Source organism: Malaclemys terrapin, chromosome 3 (assembly GCF_027887155.1).
Source record: "Malaclemys terrapin pileata isolate rMalTer1 chromosome 3, rMalTer1.hap1, whole genome shotgun sequence".
Lineage (NCBI taxonomy): Eukaryota > Metazoa > Chordata > Testudines > Emydidae > Malaclemys > Malaclemys terrapin.
Window position 1 is genome coordinate 15,627,046 of NC_071507.1, and position 12,727 is coordinate 15,639,772.

General features: G+C 43.8%; 1 protein-coding gene across 2 annotated transcripts in view; it reads left to right on the forward strand.

Moving 5' to 3' along the window:
* UGP2 (UDP-glucose pyrophosphorylase 2) overlaps positions 1-12,727 on the forward strand; it is a 41,729-nt gene that overhangs the window by 21,087 nt on the left and 7,915 nt on the right. For both annotated transcript variants that reach the window (XM_054023590.1, XM_054023589.1), the window contains exon 4: positions 7,978-8,163. In XM_054023590.1, the coding sequence (XP_053879565.1) occupies positions 7,978-8,163 (186 nt within the window). The remainder of the gene's footprint in view (positions 1-7,977; positions 8,164-12,727) is intronic.

The window sequence follows — 12,727 nt, forward strand, 5'->3', positions numbered from 1 at the left end:
TTGTAAGGGATAATGCTAATATGCTAGTCATTGTTATATGCTGGGCGATTCCCATGGCTTCCAAGGGGATGGCAATCTCTAGACTTTGCCACTCCGTGTGGAATGAATTCTGGGGAAGGGGAACAATGCATTTCAGTTCATTCCCCCCACACCTTCTGTGTCCTTACTGCTTTTGGCTGGTAATTCCTCCCCTTATGGGAGGATCTAGCTCTGAGGAGTGTGCTGGGGAGATGAGTCGGGTTTCTTGAATAACCAGCTATACTTGAAAGTCTGCAAGGGGGGAAAAGATGTAGGGAATTTTTAATTGTGCTGGTACGTTGTGTGAAACTTGTCTTACGCCAGGCTTATATGCATTTTGTTTCAAACCTACTGTGAAGCATCTAATACTGGTCATTGTTATAGAAAGGATACTGGAGTAGATGAACCACTGGTCTGATACAGTATGATAATGCCTATGGTCAAATGTTGTTTATGAAAGCTTGGTTGCTTGACTTGTGAAAACTGCATTATTACAGTTTCTAATATTTTAGAATTCATGGACTTGTTTGTCCTTTTCCTCCCAACAAATGGATCACTTGTAGAGATTCTTTCGTTTGACCAGGATGGCTAGATGGCAGTCTTCTTTGAAGCTCATTCTAAAGCAGGGGTGGGCAAAATATGGCCCGCAGGGGCAGTGTTTGTGGATGCGGGCAGTGCACGGAGACCCACTGTCCCCCTCCCTCCAAGGGGCACGCAGAGACGTGCCAGCAGCAGCCTGCCGCAGTCGCTTCCAGGAGCGGCGTGGGACCACGGAATGCAGGCAGCCTGCCTGAGCCCTGCTGCCTGCCGCTGGCCGGGAGCCACCTGTGGTAAGCGCCTTCCAGCTAGAGCCTGTACCTCGCACCCCAACCCCCCTGCGCCAGGTCAAAACCCGCTCCTACACCCAAACTCATTCCCAGACCCTGCCCCCCAATCTCCTGCCCCAGCCCAGAGCCCCCTCCTGCACCAAACTCCCTCCCAGAGCCCACACCCCTCACCCTCTCCTGCACCCCAACACTCTGCCCCAGCCCAGAGCCCCCTCCTGCACCAAACTCCCTCCCAGAGCCCACACCCCTCACCCTCTCCTGCACCCCAACACTCTGTACCAGCCCAGAGCCCCCTCCTGCACCAAACTCCCTCCCAGATTCCACACCCCCTCCATTAATATAGTAGAAATGTGCAGCCCGCGGCGACTTACCAAAATTCGTGGAGTGGCCCCCCTGCGAAAATTATTGCCCACCCCTGTTCTAAAGCATCCAAGTTCTCTTTTCCTTTGAAGTGTAACTGCAGTAACCGAGTAACCATGCTTGGCATTCAAATTCTCTCCTCTAACTTGACCCAAAGCCATGGGCTTGATACAAGAGTTACTGGGTAAAATTCTATGGCTCTCAAAATCTACAAAAATTCTCCTGCTGCTTGACTCAAATAGCATTGCCACCAAGAATGCCTTACACTGCTCCACATAATCCAGCAAAAGAGTGTGTATGTCTATTTAAATATAAACATAAAATAATGCAACACGACTATGTATAACTGTTCTTTCCCCATCATTCATTCCCTGAGTAGCTGAGTTTAGCTTTGATTGGTGCTGGTTTAAAATGCTTTCTTTTACCACGTACTTTACAGTGAGCTGGCTGTAGCTATTTAAAAAAAAAATTTTTTTTTAAACAAACTTGGACTTCTAATATCAGTCTCTTAATTCTCTGCACCTCTCTTCCTGGAATAAATGAGCTTCTCTTCCTAGGCTATAAATAAAACAACTCTACAGAACTTGGAAGCCTCTTCTGTCGTAATTTTAGTTGAATAACCCTAGGTATTGCCAGTTACGTTCCTGTTAATGAAGAACTGTACTGTGTTACTCTGCAACATAAAGTACTTGTATGGGCAATATGAAAAGGCCCTTTTTATTTTTGCGGTTGTTCTTCGAGCTGTCTCTTTCATGGAGACTTGATGTTGATGCTATTCTAGTAGGCTGGCTGAGGCACGTTCTAGTGACCTTTTACTTGCTTTGGATTCCCCCAGCGCGCTCTGTTAGTGCTTATAGCTGAGTTGGATTGGAACTCAGGATAAATTCCAGATTACCAACATTTGAATCTTTGCTGTAACCTCTGGATCACACGGTGACAGTCTAGGATTGTGTGTGTTTAAAATGAGTTTGCCCTACACCTACGGGAGAAGAGTCATTTAGGAACCTGAATTTCTCAGAGTTCTCCAAAATCTTGCTGGGTGAGGGGGGGTGCTTTCTGAAGACCACACTTATGTAAAGTCCCCAATCTCCCCCTCCGTGGCACATGCCACCCTTAGAAGCCAAGCTGCAATTGGCTGAATGTTGTTTGTATTTTCCCATCCTCCTCCTCTGCCATTCCTTGGGAGGGAAGTGGGAAGTAAGAGTAGAAGTCCTAGGGGGGAATTAGTGCTGTTTTGAGCCTGCATCCACTCCCTTTGACCTGCTTAAAGGGCGGGAAGCATCAGGGCTAATGTATGGGATTTTATTTGACACTATGGAAATTGAATCTTGGATTATATGATAGTATCCTTAAAACCATTAGGGGATAGTGCACACACATTCTTTTTAGAAAGCTTACCTATCACTTTCCTTGAATGTTTACTCCCTTTTCCACCTACTGACTTGATGAAGGAACAGATGTTTCATCTATTACTAATCACACATTTATGCACAAAAAACCAGGATGCTACTAGACCTTCCAGAGTACTTAGTATGTACTTTTTAGGTTCAGTGGATACATAAATTACTGTCTTTGGTATAGTTTTAAAAAAAAACAACCCAAATTTGCCATAAATCTTTTCTAGATGATGGTGTAAAAAGACACTATTAGATTTGTTTAAACCTGTTATAGGACTGATGATACAAAGATGGGTTTGTTCTTCTGGTTAAATGTATAGTCTCAAGATTTTACTGTAGTTTACAGAAGTCATTAATTTAAGTGTGTGAAATCTCGGATTATAGTAATAGAAATCAGGATACTACGCTCTGGCATAGATGTAAAGGCTTGTTTTAATTGACAAGTTTGAGTGTTCAGCTTGTGGTTTTATTTGCAATCTCCTGGTAAAGACAACTGAAACAATCAATTTCTCTGATTGTTGTGTTTACAGCAGTGTACTTAGAATCTGAAATCTGAAACGTATCACTTCACAGAAGATTTGGGGGTATGAATATTTTAATCTTTACGTCACTTAAATATCACTTAAATACCATTTAGAAAGCTCTGCTACATAATGGAGGCATTAAATTCTAAATTTCTTAAGAGGAATCTTGATGAAAATTCATTGGGCTTATATTTGCAATATCAAAAATAAACAGCCATCTTTGTGGAGTAACAGAGAGCAGGTTTTAGAAGTGTATGCTGCTGGTTCCTCTGAGGAACAATTCCATTTTCTCTAGCATGTAGAATGTGACTAGCTTCTGAAGACGTAACATCTTTAGTTAATTTATAATGGAAAGTTAAGTAAATTCATCTTAATCTTTCTTAAAAAGTTGTTAAATGAGGGGGTGGGGCTTTTAAGGTTGGTTTTCCTGGATAACTGCTTTAAACAAGCTAACTAACAAGTAAGGTAAGGTATTTGGCCAGATTCAGTTCTCATTTATATCCAGGGAGGGAGGTTGAAATCTGGAGGAGCAATGTTAATTTGATGTGACTCTCATAATGGAGTTACTCCAGATTTATTACTGATATAATAGAGTAGTAGTAGTAGCTGAGCCTTTGCATCTCCAGGTTGAAACTTTGAGAGCTGGTATTTGATTTCCTAATTTCACACTGCAGAGTCACTGAGGATCTCTGTGTATGTATTACTTTACTGATTCCTCATCACCTTCACCACTTCATATGTTCTCTCAAGAACAGAAAGAGACAACTTACACTAAGATCTTTGGGAGAGCTTTTCCATCTTGACTTTTTAGATTCCAAAGCCAGAAGGTGCCACTGTGATAATCTAGTCTGACCTCCTGTAACGTACAGGTCATAGAACTTTCCCAAAATAATTTCTAGAGCATATCTTTTAGAAGAAACATCCAATCTGGATTTAAAAATTGTCGGTGATGGAGACTCTACCATGACCCTTGGTAAATTGTTGCAGTTAATTACCCTACCTTAAAAATGTAGGCCTTATTTCTGGTCATCTGGTCATCTGAATTTAGCTTTCAGCCATTGGATATGTTATACCTTTTTCTATTAGAATTAAGAGCCCATTATTAAATATTTGTTCCCAGTGTACGTATTTACATAATCATGTTGCCCCTTAACCTTCTCTTTGTTAAGATGAACAGACTCAAGGAGCTCAATCTATCACTATAAGGCATGCTTTCTAATTCTTTTATCATTCTCATGGCTCTTCTCTGAACACTCTCCAATTATCCTTCTTGAACTGTGGACACCACAACTGGGCACAATATTTCAGCAGTGGTTGCACCCATGCCAAATATAGAGGTAAAATAACCTCTCTAGTCCTACTTGAGATTCCCATGTTTATATATCCAAGGATTGCATTCGCCCTTTTGGCTGCAGTATTGCACTGGGAGCTCATCTTCAACTGTTATCCACCACGACCCCCAAATCTTTTTCAGTCACTGCGTCCCAGGGTAGAATCCCCTATCCTGTAAGCATGGCCTGTATTCTTTGTTCCTAAATGTGTACATTTACATTTAGCCATATTAAAGTGCACATTGTTTGGTTGTGCCCAGTTTTCCAAGTAATCCAGAGCCCTCTGTCGGTGACCTGTCCTCTTTGTTATTTCCTGCTCCCTTAATTTGTGTGCTATCTGCAAACTTTACCAGTGATGATTTTATGTTTTCTTCCAAGTCACTAATAAAAATGTGAAATAGCATAGGGCCAAGAACTGATACCTGTAGGACCCTACTAGAAACATACCTGCTTTGTGATGATTACCTTGTTTACAATTACATTTTAAGACCTATCAGCACATATTCAATGGATTAAAAACTGGCTATGTTAATTTTATACTGTTCCATTGTTTTAATCAAAATGTCATGCGCATCCATGTCAAATGGCTTACATAAATCTAAGTCTATTACATCAACACTATTCCTTTATCAAACAAACTTTCTACCTCATAAAAAAGATTGACAGGATCTATTTTCTATAAACCCATGTTGATTGGCATTAATTATATTACCCTCCTTTAATTCTTTACTAATCCAATACCATATCAGCCACTCCGTTATCTTGGCCTGGGATTAATGTCAGACTCAAAGGCCTATAATTACTTACGGTGTAAATGCACGTATATGGTGCTATACGAGTAATAAACTCTGGACTCTCATTTTGTTAGTAAGTAAGGAGGAGCTTATTCAAACAAAATTTTTAAGAATATTTTTATACGTGGTTTGGCTTGTTCCCTGGATCTTCCCTTCATGCAGCAAAGGGTGTTGGGGAGCACTACCCCCTCAAGTCTTTGGAAAATCCACACACCAAGGACCAGTAGGAAACTCTATAACTGATGCTACTGTGCAGGAAAATCTTAAGTTTTCTTATTTATAGAAGTAAATTGCTAGCCCTTAAAGTTACAGAGATTTCCTCTGTTTGCATTTGGTAAACTTCATAATTTAATTTAAGTTTGAGATATGCTATTTACTCTCCAAAACTTAGCCATTCAGTAGCTAAGGTTGTTCTGTGACGTGTCCTAGTGTTAGGGTATAGGACACTGTCCACCCTCATTTGTAAACTTCCTAATCTTGTAGCACAATTTAAAATGGCCTTTTATGTAAAAATCCATTAAAACTATCAGTTTCCTCCACTGAAATACCATGCATATTAAACATCAAAACTTCATTATTAAAATTTTTTAAAGGAAGGGAAACTGGCATGTTGCCTTTAAAATGGTTAATCAATTACTTCTGTTGAATAAATAGTTTTGGCCTTGGGCCAATGTTCTAAGGTAATGGAGTAACTATAATAGATTGCACTATGACACTTCGGTTAGGCAAACTTCCACTGTTTGAATAACGAGGTAGCCGTGGCACAATGACTAACTAGACAGCTAAGAAAAGATAAGTTTATTTAATGGAAAGCAAGCTCCTTCCTAGTTGTAAATGGCAGAACTCCTCTAATGTAAGAGTTTCCTTCTAGTCTACCATCTCGTTGTATTGGTCAGGAATATCAATTGTGCAATACAGTTTTTTTTCCTCTGCACTCAGCCAGAACATGAACTTCTTGTTCTCGTGTAATGTTGTTTTCCATTTTTTCCCCCTCTTCCTCCAGCATACCCAAAGTGAACATGAAGTCCTCAAATTTATTTAGTCCATGTCTTGTTATAAATCAGATGCATTTCTGCTACATTCCAACCAGAATTGAAGTAATTTCTGTGTCATTGTGCTGGAAGTTTTTGAAGCATTCAGATTTATTTATTTTTTCAAATGCCATAAATAATCTGTGTAATGTTTTAATCCTCTAAAAAGCATCCTTCAAAAGAAAAAATGTAGAAAAACATTCTATAGCCTTATTCTATTAGATCAGTGTTTCCCAAAGTTGGGACGCCGCTTGTGTAGGGAAAGCCCCTGGCGGGCCGGGCCAGTTCGTGTACCTGCTGTGTCCGCAGGTCCGGCTGATCGCGGCTCCTACTGGCTGCAGTTCGCCGCTCCAGGCTAATGGGAGCTGCTGGATGCGGCGCGGGCTGAGGGACGTACTGGCCACCGCTTCCCGCAGCCCCCATTGGCCTGGAGCGGTGAACCGCGGTCAGTGGGAGCCGCAATCGGCCGGACCTGCGGACGTGGCAGGTATACAAACCGGCCCGGCCCGCCAGGGGCTTTCCCTACACAAGTGGCGTCCCAAGTTTGGGAAACACTGAATTAGATTAATTCAGAACAATTAAAACAACTATGTCACTTTAACAATACCTTCCCGTGTGTGTGTGTGTGTGTGTGTGTGTGTAGGCATTCTCTAATGACGTTACAACTGAGGTTTTTTTTTTTTATAAGGCCTAATTTTGTATACATACCTACCCACTCCAGAATCTAGAAAAGTCATATCGCCTTTAAAATTGATAGTTTCTTTCTGAAAACAAGAGAGAACTTTTTCTGCAAAATTTGAAGTGAATTGGCTGAGAATACTCTGAAAATAGAAGGGTTAGAAGCATTTTGGAATTTTTGCTGCAAGGTGGAAAAAAATTAACAGGCCTAGTACCGAGAACCAACATTAATCTGATTAGACTCTTGCAAAGAATTTTTAAAACTTAGCCTGCTCTGCTTGTTTGCTTTGGTGACCGTAGTACAGAACATCAAGAGACTGCAGCAAGAGTAAGCTGCTTTTAAAAGGAAGAAAAAGTCAAACCTTTTTCTTGCACACAGAGAGACTTCCTAAGGTGTGACTTGATTGGTAGGCAGGCTCGCTATTTGGGTGGGTGGGTTGGACCTTTTTTTATTATATATAAATAAATAAAGAACCAGCTTCACAAAGGTTCTCTTGCTGACTTTGGGTGGACCACTGTAAGTCGGGGGATGCAGTCCTGATCCTCTACCTACTCCTTACCTCTGTTCGTACCCAGCCCACTTTCCCTGTGGGCTGGAAGAGGGAAGTGATGAGGAGTATCTGCATTTGAATAAAGCTTAAACAAACTGTATTGTATGTGGTGTTATAAGCTGTCTAGGGTAGGAACCTTATCTTCCTACATGTCTATAATACTCTGGGCACTCTAGTGATGCCTCACAAATAAATTTGGGAATTGTTGAAGATTAACTTCTTAAATTTGAGAAGGGCGGTGGGGGTGGGGTGAGTAACTTCCTAACACACGAAAGTTGAGAACTTTGGCAAGGAGTTGTAGTTCAGAGTTCAGCCTTTCTATTACATGATATATTTTCCTGTTCCTTTAGAAATCCCTTCTTAGCAGTGGGGAAGAGTAACAAGAGCTACAAAAAGATGTTAGTTTATTTCAGTAACCTCTGACAAATTTACTTGAATACCTTCTAAAATTGCTGCTTCCTTACAGATTCAGCCCTATGAGAAGATAAGGGCTAGGGGGTTGCCTGTTAACATCACCTCAGTCTTGAACAAACTGGTTGTAGTGAAACTAAATGGTGGCTTGGGCACCAGCATGGGCTGTAAAGGCCCAAAAAGTCTTATTGGCGTGCGGAATGAAAACACCTTCTTGGACCTGACAGTTCAGCAGATTGAGGTAAGAAACTTTTGATCTGCTCTGAAAGCCATTGTGGAAACAACATACTTTGTGAATCAGAGCATAGGCTAAAACTCCTATTGAAATTCTTGATAATTTAGAAACACTTCCACTGACTAATCTGATTCGATTAAAAATTGAAACTGGGCCATCTGAGGGGTACTGCTCTGACCTACTAGGTAGGAAACTGGAATCCGATCCCTGTTCTGCTCTCTGTTTCTAGCGATTAGGAGTGCTGAGAGTTATTGCACCGGGACTGGATTGTGAGCACTACTTAGTAGTGATGCACACGGCCACTCCCACCATGGCTGAGTAGGTAGCAACATTAACAGAGATGGTAGGGAATCCCATATCGTCCTTAGATTGTGACTATGATGGAAGCTTCCCAAAAGAAGATAGGCAGGGAAATGGAAGACCCCCAACTCGCTGGGATGCAGGGAATTGTACTGAAAAGAGGATAAAAATAAAGTATCGCATATGTTAGGGTTACCATATTTAAAAAATAAAAAAAGAGGACACTCCACGGGCCCTAGCCCCGCCCCTTTCCCACCCCTGCCCCAACTCCGCCCTTTCCCCCACCCTTTCCCCAAAGTCCCCGCCCTAACTCCCCCCTTCTCCCTCCCAGCCACGCGAAAAGGGCTGCCCGAGCGCTACCGGCTTTACGGTTTGCCGGGCAGCCTCCAGACCCTGCGCCCCCGGCCGGCGCTTCCCCTCCCAGGCTCCAGCTGCTCTGCTCCTCCCCGGACTCAGACTTCGGCTCTGTTTAAGAGCCAAGCTGCCCGAGCCAGCGCTACCGGCTTCGGGCAGCCCCCCTTGCCTCCAGACCCCGAGCCGCCGGCTGGACACTTCTCCTCCCTGGCTCCAGCTGCTCTGCTCCGGCAGCGCAGGGTCCGGAGGCACGGGGGCTGCCCGAAGCCGGTAGTGCTGGCTTGGGCAGCTTGGCTCTTAAACAGAGCCGAAGTCTGAGTCCGGGGAGGAGCAGAGCAGCCGCGGGAGAGGAAGTGCCCGGACGGTATTTTTCCCGGACATGTTCGGCTTTTTGGCAATTCCCCCCGGACGGGGGTTTGATTGCCGAAAAACTGGACATGTCCGGGAAAAAACGGACGTATGGTAACCCTAGCATATGTTATGTGGATGGAATGGGTGGAGAACCTTAAATAATTGAATTACACCAGCATTTCTCAAACTGGGGTCTGCAGACCCCACTGATCAACTCCTCCCCCTTCCTCCCTCAACTCCTCCACCTCCTACCTCCTCGTGAAGGCTACTGAAGCCAAACCGGGAGATTTTAGGTGCTAAAAGTCCGGTGGCGCAGTGGAGCTAAGGTTCCCTGCCTGCCCTGGCTCTGCGCCACTCCTGGAACTCCCATCCACGCCCAGACGCTCTCCCTGAGCCTGCACCCAAACTCCCTCCCAGAGCTTGGACCCCCTCCTGCATCCCAACCCTCTGCCCCAGCCTGGTGAAAGTGAGTGAGGGTAAGGGGGAGTGAGTGGGGGAAGGGGTGGCCTGGGGGTGGGGCCTGGGGCGGACTGGGGATGGGGTCTGGGGCTGAGCGGGGGTGTTGGGGCTCCCCCAAAATTTTAAAATCAAAATGGGGGTCCTCGGGTTGCTAACGTTTGAGAACTGCTGGTTCACACCATTCTGGACAAGGTTAAATCCGCATGCATGCTAACCCAGACAGTGCTTGTACTTCTAAAATACCATGGATCAAACTGCAGAATTTAGCAGGGCCTTAAGCAGCAAAATCCCAGGTACACATTTGATTCCCCCCCCCCCCCCCCCCCCCCCCCGGGTCTGAGTCCCAAGAGTAGCTTTAAAAGCTTAGAGAAAACAAAGTTTAACCCTCCCTCTTGCCACACCAAATGTTTTTAGCATCACTCCAAGTATACTCTCTTCTCAGTAAAATCCAGATTTTAGAAGTGATTGGCATTTATTCCTCCAAAAAGCAAGTGAAAACTTGCAGGTTTTGGGAGGGCATTTTGGCTGTTATAGATTTACCTCTTTACATTTAGAGTGCTACTTAGTTCTTCTTACAGGAGATAAGTAAGATGGCCATGAAAGAGTAGGATATTGGCTTGCCCTAGTTTCCTCACGCAGTTCTTTCTAGTTTTAGGTGCTTACCAAAGTATTTTAGTTTGGAGTACATATATTGGTGTGTCTGGTGGTACTTTCCCCAAGAGCTAGGAAGGTGAGCTGCAGTCCATACAAAGATTTAGTCTTGTGCCCAATTCTTGCATTCAGTGTGATATCCAAGAGGATGCTTTGGGTGTTCTCTTTTGAGAGTCTTTGTTGAGATGGAGGTTAATGTGCCCACTTTTTGGTCTCTTCCCGCCCCCCCTCCCACTCACACATTTGGAAACTTAAGTTCTTAATAGCTGCTCCGTTGCTGACATGAAAACTGCACTTAACAGAAGTTCTTGGAGATCCATGGCAAGAAGCATATTACAAAACTTGTCTTTTAATCACTTTTAAGATTATTTTAATAGATCCTAACACACAGAGTAGGGTTAAAGACACTGAGAATGTGCCCACACCTTTTTGAATGTATCAGCAGTTAAAAATTACACAAGTGAGTGCCTCAAACCATATCTGGAGTGAATATTCTTCTTTCCAGAACTGTCCCAATGAAGCTGATTTGAGTCACTCCTAATTGCAGTAGAATAATGCCCATTATCACCCTTCATATAGTTAAGGGAGGGGCCACTTCATTTTGGGTTCTGAATTTTTTAATACTTTATACTGTGTGCTCTGCCTACGTTAGACAATCATTAAGGGTATGATTTGGTCACGGAGGCCACAGATTCCGTGACTTTAACAGACATCTGTGGCTTTAGCCCCGGGTAGCAGGGCTCTGGCTGCCAGGCCCCCCCCTCCCCATGCAAGGCTCTGGCTTCCGTGACTTATGGTTTATTGCCTGCATCCTGCCCATGAATCTTAATAAAAATCCCTGTGCCAAAATCTTAACCTTAACTATTCTCCATAGATAGAAAGTTGGACTCTCTGTATGCGCGCCCCCTCATGGCTGGACATGGTGTAGCAGCTCTTCCTGTCTAGTACCCCCTGCCGATGGTCATGCCAGTCAGGAGGTGGTCTGCCTCTTCTTACAACTCAGCCTCTGTCCAGGTCATGGTTGAGTTACAACCCCCACCCCCACCCCAGGTGGAACAAGTCCACATGAAACCACACCCAAAGTTCCAGTTTCTTCCGCCCCTCTGTTTGGGAGTTTCTAAAACAGAGTCCTCATGTGGGATCTTCAGCGTAGACCACGCAAAGAAAATACAGCTTAAGTATTTCTAATCCCACTTGACTGCCATATTGAGAACCTCTCCTTCTCAATCTCAGCTCCATATTGAACCCTCTTTTGGGCCCACAACAGTGAGAATCAACATCTCCTCTAGCCTTCACCTTTTCTCTCTGTACCCAGGGTTTTCCTTGCCTTTAGTGGCCTTCCCTGATATCCTTAGCTTCCTGGGCTTCCTTTTCAGGTCCCATGCCCTCCTTCCTCACGGCCTCCTGCTGGGGTTCAGCCTAATGTCTGCAGAGTTCTTTGTCATTCTCATTTCAGAATGCTGCCTCCCAGAGCTTTCTGCCTGGAATCCCCCCTCCTCATTGGCCTGCTACAGGAGCTTCTCCCTTCCTGGAACTCTTCTCCAAAGTCCCCTTAGGCTTTACTATACTGCTTTTGGGCTTCGCTGCTTCAGGACCCTCTAGACCCGGTTCCAAGTCTCTCAGTCTTCACCTATCTCACTCATTCTTGGTTCTCCTCCTGCCATTGCCCTACGTTCTCTCCTTCATAAAGACCCAGCTCCTCCCCAGCTGGGTTTATCATGTTATGCCTAATACCTTCAGGTGCCAGCCAGTGGCCTAACTGGCTTCAGTCTCCTGTTATAACCCATGGTTAACCAATGTGGGGATTATACATCTACTCGCACCATTTTTCAACTGTTTTTAACCAATTCCTGAATAACAAAATAATAATAATAATAATATGGAGATATACCTATCTCATAGAACTGGAAGGGACCTTGAAAGGTCATCAGGTCCAGTCCCCTGCCTTCACAGCAGGACCAAGTACTGTCCCGGACAGATTTTTGCCCCAGATCTCTAAATGGCCCCGTCAAGGATTGAACTCATGACTCTGGCCAATGCTCAAACCACTGAGCTATTCCTCCCCCCATAACCAATACCATAACATCCTAACTGCTCTGTACTGTTGATCATGTCATCAATCTGCCAAAAAAAAGCTTCAAAGCAGTTGTGGGTAGGAGATTGTAATCCATTTATAAAGAATCCTAAGAGTGGATCGTAAAAGCTTTAAATTGTCTGTTGGGATAAAATATCGTCCGGAAGGACAAATGGTTTTCTGGGTGTATGTATGTCTGAAATTCAAAGAAAGCTAAGAGTCCCTTCAACATAACGGTTTTGTGGCACATCTTGTATGCATTAGCCTATCTGATGCACTGTCCAGTTAGAACTGAAGAATTAAAAACTCAATTGTTGTGTTAGCTCTGAATAATTTGTGTGTGCGCTTGCACATTTAATTTAGACCTTCAATAACTGTTGT